Below are 11,565 nucleotides of genomic sequence, written 5' to 3'. Positions count from 1 at the left end.
TTCCAAGGCTGCCGTTAATAATTTGTGAGTTGCGGGTGTCCGTCAGTTGTCCCAACAATCCCTGGACATTTTTGGATGCAAAATCCAGATCCAAAATATGATTTACATTGTGTCATGCTGTGCATTCTGTTCATGTTAATTTGTTGCATGTATAAAACCCTTACTCACAGTATTATGTCAGCACTGACAGGCGAGGGAGCACCAAGAGGTAATGAGATAGTTTCCAACAGTGTAACAGGAGATTGGTAACCTAACAGTTGTCATCCTAGCAAAAGAGAAATCGAAGAACGACTGAAATGTCTTTGCAGGCATTTATAGGGAACTTCTCCCTAATACAGAAGAAATTGTCAGGGTATTCTTTTGGGACTAGCTGAGCACTGAAGGGAGAAATCAACCACATGGAACTGAATGAGAAACAAGTAGTGGGAGGAACAACCTGTGAAAAGCCTTCAAAAGTGAGGAGGGATGAGAAGGGACTGAAAGAGAAGGGGGTGACACAAGCAAAGAAGTGAGAGAGGAACACGGATACTGGTGTCGATGTCTCCTGCATTTCTTCTCTATGGTGAAAGTGAGCTGGTGATGCTTATTTCTCACACAGGCCAGAAGGTGGTGGTGTTCTCAAACAGATTTGATTTCCCATAGTTTTTCAAACACAGATGGTTTGTAAATTTAGTAAGACTACTTAAAGGAAGTAATGTGTACTGACTGTCCCAAACTAAAAATAACCTGTCTAGAATATGGCCATATTCCATCTCATTCTTCACTGGTATACATTTGATACTAATTCTTGAAAAAGGACTCTGGTATTGTTAGAAAACATTTCCTTCTCACTTTGTTCTTACAGTGATTCCTTTCGTTTAATGCTTCTGGATTTGTTTAACGAAGTATTTATTGTTGAAAAGGAATGTAGCAGTTACTGCCCTCTTGTCCCTAGCTCATTGAATACAGAGGAACTTGCAGGTCATGAGTAATGAAAATAATAAACAGCTCTCAGAATGGGCTGCTCTGTGTGCTCCGCTTCTCACATCATGCCAAACAAGTGCTATTGATTGCCTAATTTACTACTTATCCAGGCCCCAGATTAAGAAGTTCTTTGTTTTTATTATTTTTTACTGGGAGACTCGCTGTGTTCACAAATGATATAGGCTTCCTATGTGTAAGTACCTGACAGAACTCCAGCGTCAGTCAAAGCTGTGGGCTTCCAGTCCTTGTTCCGGTATGATCAGTCCGGCTGTTGTTCCTTTCTGAACAATACTGCCTCGGCTTTAAACAACAGCAGGAGCAATGGCTCTTGAGAACCAAACTGATGCCTACCCTGCAGGAGATATTCCTTCTCCTTATAACTGTAGTACTGGATTCAGTGAGAAAACAAGGTGCTAAATGTTTAGGCAGGTTTACATATTTACTCTAAACATGCTTTTTAAATGGCTATTGCTCAAATCCTTGTGTTTTTTCCATCCTTTCTACCAAACTATTTAATGCTCGTTCTCCTAGTATTACTTTTTTTTTCTTTTTTTCAGCACTGGATACAGAACCAAAGACACTTTTTCTTGTGACACTCTTGAACAGATCAATCCCTCGGACACCATTTGTATAGTGAAAGTCAGCTAAACGGATGTCTGAAATCAGCGAAACCCAGATTTTGTCTATTTAAATGCTAAGTACTCAGAAGTTCCCTTTAACTTGACTTGCACTTGAAGTCTACTGAAACTGCTAAGCACTTCTCTAAGTCAGATCATTTCTTTACTTGTACATTTATGGGCAAGCCCATCCATTTTGGAAAATCTGGGTTGAATCCCCGTTTGAGCTGTTGTGCAGATAAAATAACACCTAGCAATTTTGTAGCAACACTGTAAGGATTAAGAAGTCAGTGACCACTGCGGAGCAAGCTTGCTTAAATCTTAAGTCTGTGAATAGTTATCTAGAAGCACTGCCTAAAATATCAGAGAGAGCGCTGTTGACCCAACAGGTCCCATTTCCAGTCTTGCTACCTAAAATGTTCAGCTCTTGCTGATGCTCTTCTTCATGAGATTTTTATGAGACTGTAAGAAGACATGCATTTGAAGTAGCATGAAGAGAAGTACAGCTGCTATTTCATCCTATTTTTAATCCAAATAATTCTCATATTAACTAAAATGTAGAGGAAAAGGCAAAAGCATCATATTGCTTTTTGATGCGAGGGTTTTTTTTTTTCCACATAAATGTTGCTGTTAATGGCAGGCACAAGAGATTTAGCATGGATCCAGGCTTGGAGAAGGTTTTTCCAATAAGCAGGTGATGCCATTTTTCCTGTAGAATTCTGCCTGCACGTGATTAATCCGTGCATGATCTCTGATTGGCTGCTCTATGGGCTTATTTATGCGTCTCCCATACTCTGAAGATGACAAAACAGCAACAGGTCTTGCCATTTCCTGTGAAAATATAAAATTCTTCTTATAAGAAAATCACAGTGCGAATACTTGGCAGTTATCTATTGCTAAATGTGCTGTGGCCAGGGGCAAAATAACAGACAGAACTGTACAGCATCTGCTATACAGATTTATATTTATTTAGCAGGGATCTGCACTCTTACTGTTCCATCCCTGACCTAGTTTTTTATGTATATTAATAAACTATGAATGTATCATGAGAGGACAAGATGATAAGATATGGTGCCATGAGTTACTGTGGACTGATAATTTTTTACACACACACACACACAGAGGCGATTACCATGTGATTACTGGCAAACTAAATGCTATGTTACTGGAAAGTGGCACTGATTTTATTGTAATTCTTATTTTTCTTGTGCACTGACTTGCACGATTCATTTGAAAAACAGGAGAGATTTAATTTGTATCCCCTGTACAGGAACACCTGCCCTGCTTGCACAATTCAGTGAAAACACTGCATGAAAAAAATCAAAGCCTAAAGAAAACCCCTGAGCAACCCCTAGTCCATGCAAGCTTCCTCTGAAGGAGATAAAGCATATACTACTGTATTTTTGCACAATTAAAGGTTTTACTAAAAATGCTTGTAGCTGTACGATTACAGAAATAACTGCTCTGCAATGATGGGAAGTGGACTTGGTGAAAAATAACCTGATCAAGAAAAGGTGATTTTAAGCTTGTTCTCAGTAAACTGCACTTTAAGTGACTGTGCAATCGCTATCTGCAATCTGCAGTTCCCTCCTGTGCTACAGCAATGGGGAGCTCTGGAGTCAGAAGGGAAAGACAGGATCTGTTTTACTTTCCCTAGCCGAAGGTATCAGGCTGCTTCTGTGTTTGCGCACTGGTTAACACAGTAAGCCTTGGTGGCCAATGTGTTTACCTAGTCTTACGATAGAAATAATATCTATAAGGAGAATCAAAATGCAGACGCCACACCACAGTTCAGGTGCAAACAAATGACTTCTTTGCTACAACAGACACAAGCCTGAGTCATATCAGCACTTATGATAGAACCCGTGAAGCACACGAGCCCCTGCATTTCCTGCGAGGATGCAGGTGGGAGCACAGATCTGAGGGGTCTCATAGCAGAGCAGTCAGATGTGAGACATTTCCAGACTTCTGGGGAAAAGCAGACTTGAGATTCTTGGGAAGATGTTGAAAACCGTTTTTTCAGAAACAAAACAAAACAAAACAAAACAGAAAAGCCCACTCCAAAACAACCTTTCATCCCCCAACTCTCCCCCTGCCCTTCCTGCCTACCTTGCTCCACCCCATTAAAAAGCTACTCAGTACACTAACTTAGAACCCCACCAGTACAAAAATCAAGTTATGAAGAGTGGCAGGCAAAAAACAAGACCAATTTCTCCCCATCCCCAGTTCTGGATAAATGCTGAAAAAGGAGAAATGACAGAATCTTTGTACCATCACAAAAGACTTTGCTAGCAATACAGGGTTTACAGTGCTAATGATGGGCAGCAGTATGTAATTCTGATAGCTTGTGTTCCCTTTAAGTAAATAAGATCCAGTTTTCAGCATCCTCAGTGGCACAGTGCTGACTGCGCACAGTGGCATTTCATCTGCGGGTTCGGCATTCAGCAGATTTCAGATTTTCCAACAGTTGGCTGGGAAGCGTCCCGCTACACGCCTTCGCAGCGTGTAATTCTAGCACTGTTAACGCTTGAAATCAGCAATGGCAGCCTTGTGCAAACGTTCTGCTGCAGTCACTGTGCTACGTGTAGCTAAACCGAGTATCTGGGACTGTACTGTTGGATTCGCGGGGTGCACCCAGGCTCTCTGCAGGAAATGAAGGGCTCGCTTGCAGTGGTTTGTTTTTTTCCACTTCAAGGAAAGGAGTGTACGGTGGTGGGATTCAGCCTGTCTGCTTTCAGTGTTGTACTACAAAGATGTCAATTGTGGCCTTTTTATTTATCATGTTTTATAAGATAGTTATTATTATATAAAGTCTGTGAGGGCCACTGAGGTAATTAAAGAGCAGGAGTTGACTATATGACCTGTACTCAGTTATGGGTAAGTCCAGTGTTGAGTGTCATCACGTGCAGAAGGATCACGTTATAACATTTGACAGATGTGGGTTTGATGTGTCTCCATGCTAATTAAAGGACTGGATTAAGGGACACCTGTTCAGGCAGAGTCCCTTGCGTGCACTGCCCAGCAGAGCTGGTACGAATTCTCGCCCATACACGGTTGCTTTAGGAAGCAAACTGGTAGGGAAGTGAGCTTTGCTGAGACCTCAGTAAGAAACCTTAACTCTGCATTGATAAACTGTTTCTACACAAATTTCCCAGCTGGAGGTTGGAGGTTGGTATTGGACGAGGGGGTTGGCTTTGTTTTGTTTAAATAAAAAGGCTCATTTTTAATTGGAGTAGTCATTTATGTGGCTTTTGGCCTCATGCAGATTTGCAGCTGAGTTCCAAGGCGTGAGCAAGGTGATAGTAATGGGCACTCCTGGGATTCCTTTGGGAGCACCGAATCCTCCATGCACTGTCTGATAGCATTGAAGGGTGTTATGGCTATGCACCGAAACGTCTAGCATATATGGCTGCTAGTGAGAGGAATCACAAGCAGTGGCCTTTGTCCCAAAATCTCAACAGTGTTATTACACAGCAATTACAGTAATTTTAACTTTTGTCTCTCTCTTCCTTCTTCCATCTCTATCATATATAATCACCAATACGGGCAGCCATTCTTAGCCTACCCACCTCTTTACATCCCATGAACCCATCAGGATTTTGAGGCAATTAACACACAGAGGTTGCACTTCATTTGGGTTTTGACAGCCTCTGCCTCTGTGTGTATATGTGTATATAAAAACAAATACGTATACACACTCTTGTGTATGCATGTGCATTATTCAGATGCTGCATGGAAAAATACATATTTATATATATATGTATATATATTATAGTATTTCTGCTTTCAAGGCAGCTGTTTAGAAACATGGCTGCATACTTCCTTAGCTATCAGGCTGCCAGATTCTGCTGGCCTCGAATGCTTTGTGCAGCCTTTTCCAGGCATGTCCGTGGTCTTCTGATTGACCCCTCCTTTACACTAGCTCCCTACAAATTTCCTTCCTGCAGGGCAATCTGGTCTAAGTTTGTGTAACAAACTCACCAGCTTCAGAGACTTGGGCTCTCTCAGCAAATGCTGGCGTAGGGAGGGTGGATGTCAAAGGGCACTGGTTGAGTAGGGACTCCCGAGTCCAGTCTTCTCAGGGAGAAGAGTTTTCAAGCATCACAGAAATAGCTGCAGGACCACCTGAACTGCAACTCTTGAGGGGCACAGATGGTTCAGAAGTCACTCTCAGTGACCCTGAAGCTCTGTAACAGAGGGTTTGCCTTGCGGTGTGTACCTCTTTCCCCATGCTTTAACTTGCATATGGCTTGTCACCTGGAAATCTACAGGATGTTGAAGAGCAGGAGCTATCTCAGGTGTCTTCACTGGCTAATGCTTTTTCCTAAACCTCCAGACTGAGGACAACAATGTCCTCCTTCCAATTCCTTTGATACCACACAGGCTGCATTATAAAGGGTAAAACAATGGCTATAGTCTCCAGCCATGTCAGAAAGTACAAAATACCTTTAACAAAGATAATTATGAAATTATCAAAGGGTTACCTCCTCATTAATGTTAAGACCACGACTCTTTGCATGTTCTCTGTCACATCGGTGAAGATTTTTGTTGTAACCCTCTGGTCTTTTAAAAATGGAATCATAAGTGGAAACATCTCCTGTCTTGAGAAAAGGGAAAAAAAAGGCTAATTTGCAGTATTGCTTAACTTTACAGGTCACAGAATATATGTAGTCAAATCAATACTTAATAACTCAATACTTAGTAACAGTGCACATATAGCATTAGATGATGGCAACTGAGCTATCATTAACAAGTTTGGGTCACTTCTTCAGAATATTCTGCAATAAAAACACCTAATGACATGTGGTATCTTTTTAAAGTCTGTTCAGCTCTGAAATTTCCCTTGTGGCAAATTACCTCAATTTTTTCCTGTAATCTGTTGTAACTTTTAGAAATTTAACTGCTTTGTTTGTTTTCTTGTTTTACTTTTCTGAACTTTATATTCTCCTTCTTAAGTTCATAAATTTGTCAAATCATCTGGCACTGTAATGTAAAAGGAAAACAGGCAGTTTCAGAATTCATCTGGAATGAAAAAGACAAAGGCATCCTGCAGTGGAATCACCATTTAATTTCTGACTAAAGCGGAACTGAGAAGAGTTCAGAAACATGCCACAGTGGTAATCCTGTGATCCAGTAGTATGCATGTATCTGTCACGTATGAAAATACAGCACACCCCAGGCCAAAATATTATTGTATTTATGATACCTGTTGACAATGTTGCATCCAAATAAGCAACATTAAAGATCTGATCTGCTAACAAATGCATTTGTGAAATACAGTCAAGAAGTTCTCGGCAATGGAATCAAAGGAATTTCAAAACCAAAGAAGTTTTCAAGGAAAGAAAAGCAAAATCCTCTGTTGAAATATGCTGTCAGTGAACTTCATTAAGAGGTCCATATTCTGGTAAACATGTCAATCCATCACTGGTTTTGTGCATGGTTGACTACAAATTTCAAAAATTGTGCATTTTGTTGGGCTTTGTGCCCAATTTAGCCTTTCGAAAAACTCTTGTATTTTGAGTATTACAATTTATAATGCTATCCTCCAAAAACAGTCAAGTCAGGGCAGGTCAAGAAGGCTATAATAGTTCCATTAGAAGGAAAGCATCGCTAAGAGCACTAGTGAGGTACTGCTGTAATCACAGGCTTCTTTTGGAAGGGTATCTTCATTACTTGGTTCTGCCAAGAGGAGAGGTGGTTTGATATTTAACCTAACCATCCCTTCATTTCTCAGAAATCATCAAGCCTCACAGAATTTCAGGCATGTTCAAGAGCATCCTGCATCTGATTTGTCACCTCCATTATTATTACTATTTCTGTGTTTCCTTGCTTCTCCTTTCCTCCGCATGCTACCAGTTGCATTTAGAATTTTAGTGGGCATCTAATTTGTGCTCACCACTGGGACTGCGATTTGCTCCTTTGTTTTTATTTACGTGGCATTATTTGTCCATTATTTGTTACCTGGGTCAGAGCAGATAATTCATTCTTTCTTGCAGATAGGTAGCCAGCCTGCTATGTTAAAAACTAGCCCTGCCCCAGATAATCTGTTTAAGATTTTCTGCCAGATGTGTAGAGGCAACACTTCTGTGCTCAATATACTGATAAATTTTTGCTGTTGTTTCCCTTTGTTGTTAAATTCTGACTTAGCTGGCCTAGGCGGTGGTGGTGGTAAGCTGTTTCTTAAACCCATCAGAGCAAGTGAATCACGCAGACCAGACAATAAATTTGCACTCAGGGTGGGCATCCTCTGTGTACTGCTACTAAAGCTAAGCACTTTGCAAACACTCATTAATATTCCAGACACACATAAAATAGGTAATAGCTTTCTTCATGTCACAGAAGAGGAAACACCACGCAAACTGGCTACAGTAACTGATGTAAAGCAATTGAGGGAGCAACTGTCAGCCAAGGGATTAAAAGGCAGGGATTTCTGGCTTCTGGCCATGTGCTGAGCACATCTTCCTCTATTTGTCTCTGCTTCAGTCTCTGACACACAGTTGTTTTTTAGGTATTTAAGCCGCAAAAATAAATAAAATTCTTTTTCCTGTATAAATAAAAAAATTAAAATTATCTAATTCCTTAGTTGTGCAGAAGAATGCGTTGAATCTGCTTCTTCCCCTGTGGTCAAGGCCTGTGCTGTGAAGAAACCTATTCAACAGCTGTTATCACTATTTGTTTCCATGCCACTGGAGCAGCATTTTCCACAAACCAGGTCAGCAGGAGTGTGAAAGCAGACTTTATATTGCAAAGAAAAGCTCTACCATATGGTTGCTAATTCCGTGCAGGCTGGAGAGACTGCAAGCTCCACCAGCCCCAAGCGCACCACGCCAGACCTCTGACCTGCCCTAGCCTTACTCTCGTTGTGCTCTCCCTACTGTGTTTTGTTAAGCATGGCACTAACTGTGCCTGCTCACCTTTGGCTCAGAGCACCTTCCCAAGGCAACACTGAAATCAACACGACAGAGCCTGAAATTACAAATCTACCTGTCTTTTAGCAGGGCCATCCAGTCAATGGAAATCACTTTTGCTGTTCCTTTGATGCCCAGCGCTGTGCTGTGGTCTGCACCCTGCCCGCATCCCAGGGCCACAGGACCTGCAGGCTCTCACAGGTCACCCGTTGTCGCTGCCCAGTGCCCTGCACGTTCAGCAGCCTGTCACTTGGGTGGGGAGGGGATTCATGGCATGTATTTATTGTTATAAATACATATATGTTGCCGTAATGTTGCTATATTACATTGATATAATAGACATTTCAGAACTTTGTAATTTTTTTTTTTTTTTTTGGGGGGGGGGGGAAGCCATTAAGTTCAACGTCTCCTATGACTCTTCAGAGAGAGAAAGGTTTGCTACCCAGGAAGTATAGCCCAGCTGAGGCTGAAGGTGTAAGATTATTTTCATTTCTGATTTTAAATATGAGGACAGAGAGAATGAGGGAAAAGGGTGATATAATGCAACAGAGAGTGAGGGGTGAGGCTCCCTGCTTGTCTACTTGAGTTACGACATGTTAAGTGTCAGTGTAACTGCTTCAGAAGCATTCAGTTATCAAGGCATATATGGATGTTATTGAGTAGCTCTCTTGATTTTCTTTATTAAAGCTGAGCATATGGAAAATTTGTGCGATGCATATTGAAAACCCTTTCCCTCCACTGAAAATTGGAGCAGTTTCAGGTCCCCGAGAGTGTGCGTTACCAGAAAAAACACAGTTGCCGCATCCAACCCTAGTGACAGATGATGCCTTTCCCAGTGTTCCCCCCAAAGACGTCTGGCATTTTGGTGATACCATGTGCCCTGTTGGTCCTTAATCCTTGGCAAGCCACGTCTCTGCCTTCTCTTGCTGTCCTGCAAAAGGCATTACCCTCATTTTCCATCCACAAGTAGCAAACACCCATTACACTCCACAAAGGCCTCTGAAGACCAAACCTGCTCTTCAGGCATTAGATAGCCTAGCTGGCGACTAACGCGCAGCGTTTCCGTTGGCCTTTGAAATATTAACGGGATTTTTTCAGACACCCGCCGGACCAGGTCCCTCAGGATGAGGGCCGAGCCCTCGCACGGGGCCCGAGGGCAATGTCCTCAGGCTGCGCAGAAACCCGCGGGGACGGCTTGTCCCTCCAGAGCTGCCGGGCCCTGCGAGGCTCCCCGGCTCTCCCCCGGCTCTCCCTCGCTCGCTCCCTTCCCTCCCTCACCTTGGCCTCCCGGTGGAAATAGCTGAGCTCCGGAGGCCCTTCCCGCCTGTCCGGGATGCGGCTGAAGGCGGAGAGGGCGGAAAGGGGAGGCCGCCGCCTCCTTCCCGCCGCGCTACCGAGTGCCTCCTCTGCCCCTTCCGACCCTCCTGCGCCCGGGGCCCCCGGGGCAACCGCAGGCGCCGGCGGGGCGGGGGAGGCCATGCTGCCGGGCGGCCGCCGTTACCCGGCAACGCTCCGCCGCAGGTCGCCTGGCGGCCCGCCGCGAAGGGAGGGCCCGGGCGGCGGCGGGGCCGAGGCGGGCGGGGAGTCCCACAGCGCCGCGAAACGGGCCGCCGGCGCGGGAGCACAGGGCCAAGCCCCTCCCGGGCGTGAGCCGGGGTCTGAGGCAGCCTGACAGGAACGGGCCCCCCGGCGCGGCCGGGCCCTAGCGGTGGCGGCCCCGGGCGGCCCGGGGGAGCTCTGGGCGTTTCCACAGAGCGGCGTTAGACCTGGAGGTGCGGATTTGCGGACTCCCAGACGTGGGGTTTTGGGCCCAGTTTTGAGCAGCGGCCTCAGGGCCATCTCGGCGGGCAGCCTGACCTGCGGCCCGGCCCGGGGCTCCGGCGCCCTGCTCCCTCATCCCTTACTGTCCTTGGAAGCTGGGGCAGAAGGTTAGAGCAAAGCCTGGCCGAAAGGGAGTGTTTTTTTCCCGTGGCTGTTTGCACTAATCCAGAAATCCCTTTTTAAGCGGAGAGGTTGACTAAAACCACACCAAAGCGTGGAGTTTCCACGAGAATGAGGATCCGGCATCTCGGGGAACTTGGGGTCTCTGCGGCCCACGCCTCCTCGGGCACTGGTTTTAACAGAATGTTCACCCGTTTCAGGCAATGCGGTTGGAAACCTCTTGCACACAAACACTCATGTTGGGGCCACTGAAAGTAAGCATCGCCCAGGTGCAAATCTGTAACAACAGATTGACTCTAAAACTGCTCTACCCTGGTAGCACCTGGCTCCTAGTTTTGATATTCACCTCACGGTTATCCTGCTTTAACACATACACGTAACTACGCTTACTGTGCCGCCTGGGGATCTGTGACTGGCTTAGTTTGTTTTACCTTGCTTTTCTGCAACCACAGTTGCAGAACTAATGTGCCGTAGGTACAGCATTACTATTATTATTGCTACTAGTATCTTTTGGCAAGCCCTTTCACAACAGCACTCTTCCAGGCATCTTATTTTTACTGAACATCCAAGATTTACCTAAAAAAAAAAAACAAACCAACACCCAAAACAACAAAACAGCATTCCGGGTACCAGAGATCTTCGCAACCAATTCTTTTGGGCATCATGGACCCATGCAATAATTCAGGTCTACTGATGTAAAAGCCCCATTCCTACTATATTGCTGCTGCTCTCCCATCACTAACACACTGCATAATGTAGCCTCTTGCTTCTTTTCAAGTGCAATGTGGAGGTGTTTATATTCTACAGTCTCGGGTGGGTGTTTTTTTTAATCATTCGTGACAATTCCCATCTGCTTATCTAATAACGTCCCTCTACGAATTAGGGTCCTCTTCTTTCTGCAGCTTGGGCCAAATTAGCACAGAGTAAGTGAACAGTGGAATTGAAAATCCAACAGCTGCCTTACATCAGCTTCCTACGCAGAGAGACGTTTGCCACTGTGCAAGTGCTTTTTTGTAGTTTAGTCCGAGCACCAAGAGATAGCAAGCCCATTTATAAAAAGCAGCTCAGCTGAAGCTGCAGCTATAAATAGAGCTGCAAGAAACCGTTAGCCAGAAATCTCAACTAAGCTAGGCAGG

At 44.3% G+C, this 11,565-nt stretch overlaps 1 protein-coding gene across 1 annotated transcript; it reads right to left on the bottom strand.

Annotated features, from left to right (window-relative positions):
- Positions 1–2,231: 2,231 nt before the first annotated feature.
- CFAP90 (cilia and flagella associated protein 90) lies at positions 2,232–9,967 on the bottom strand (the record flags this gene model as incomplete). The annotated part of the gene is made up of 3 exons (XM_082322043.1): positions 2,232–2,411; positions 6,065–6,181; positions 9,767–9,967. The coding sequence occupies 3 exons, from the start codon at positions 9,965–9,967 to the stop codon at positions 2,232–2,234; spliced, it is 498 nt and encodes a 165-aa protein (XP_082178169.1).
- Positions 9,968–11,565: the final 1,598 nt, after the last annotated feature.

The sequence above is a fragment of the Platalea leucorodia genome (genome assembly GCF_965183815.1).
Source record: "Platalea leucorodia genome assembly, chromosome: 1".
Lineage (NCBI taxonomy): Eukaryota > Metazoa > Chordata > Aves > Pelecaniformes > Threskiornithidae > Platalea > Platalea leucorodia.
Note: the sequence above shows the minus strand (reverse complement) of the source record. Positions and strands in the feature narration are given on the sequence as shown.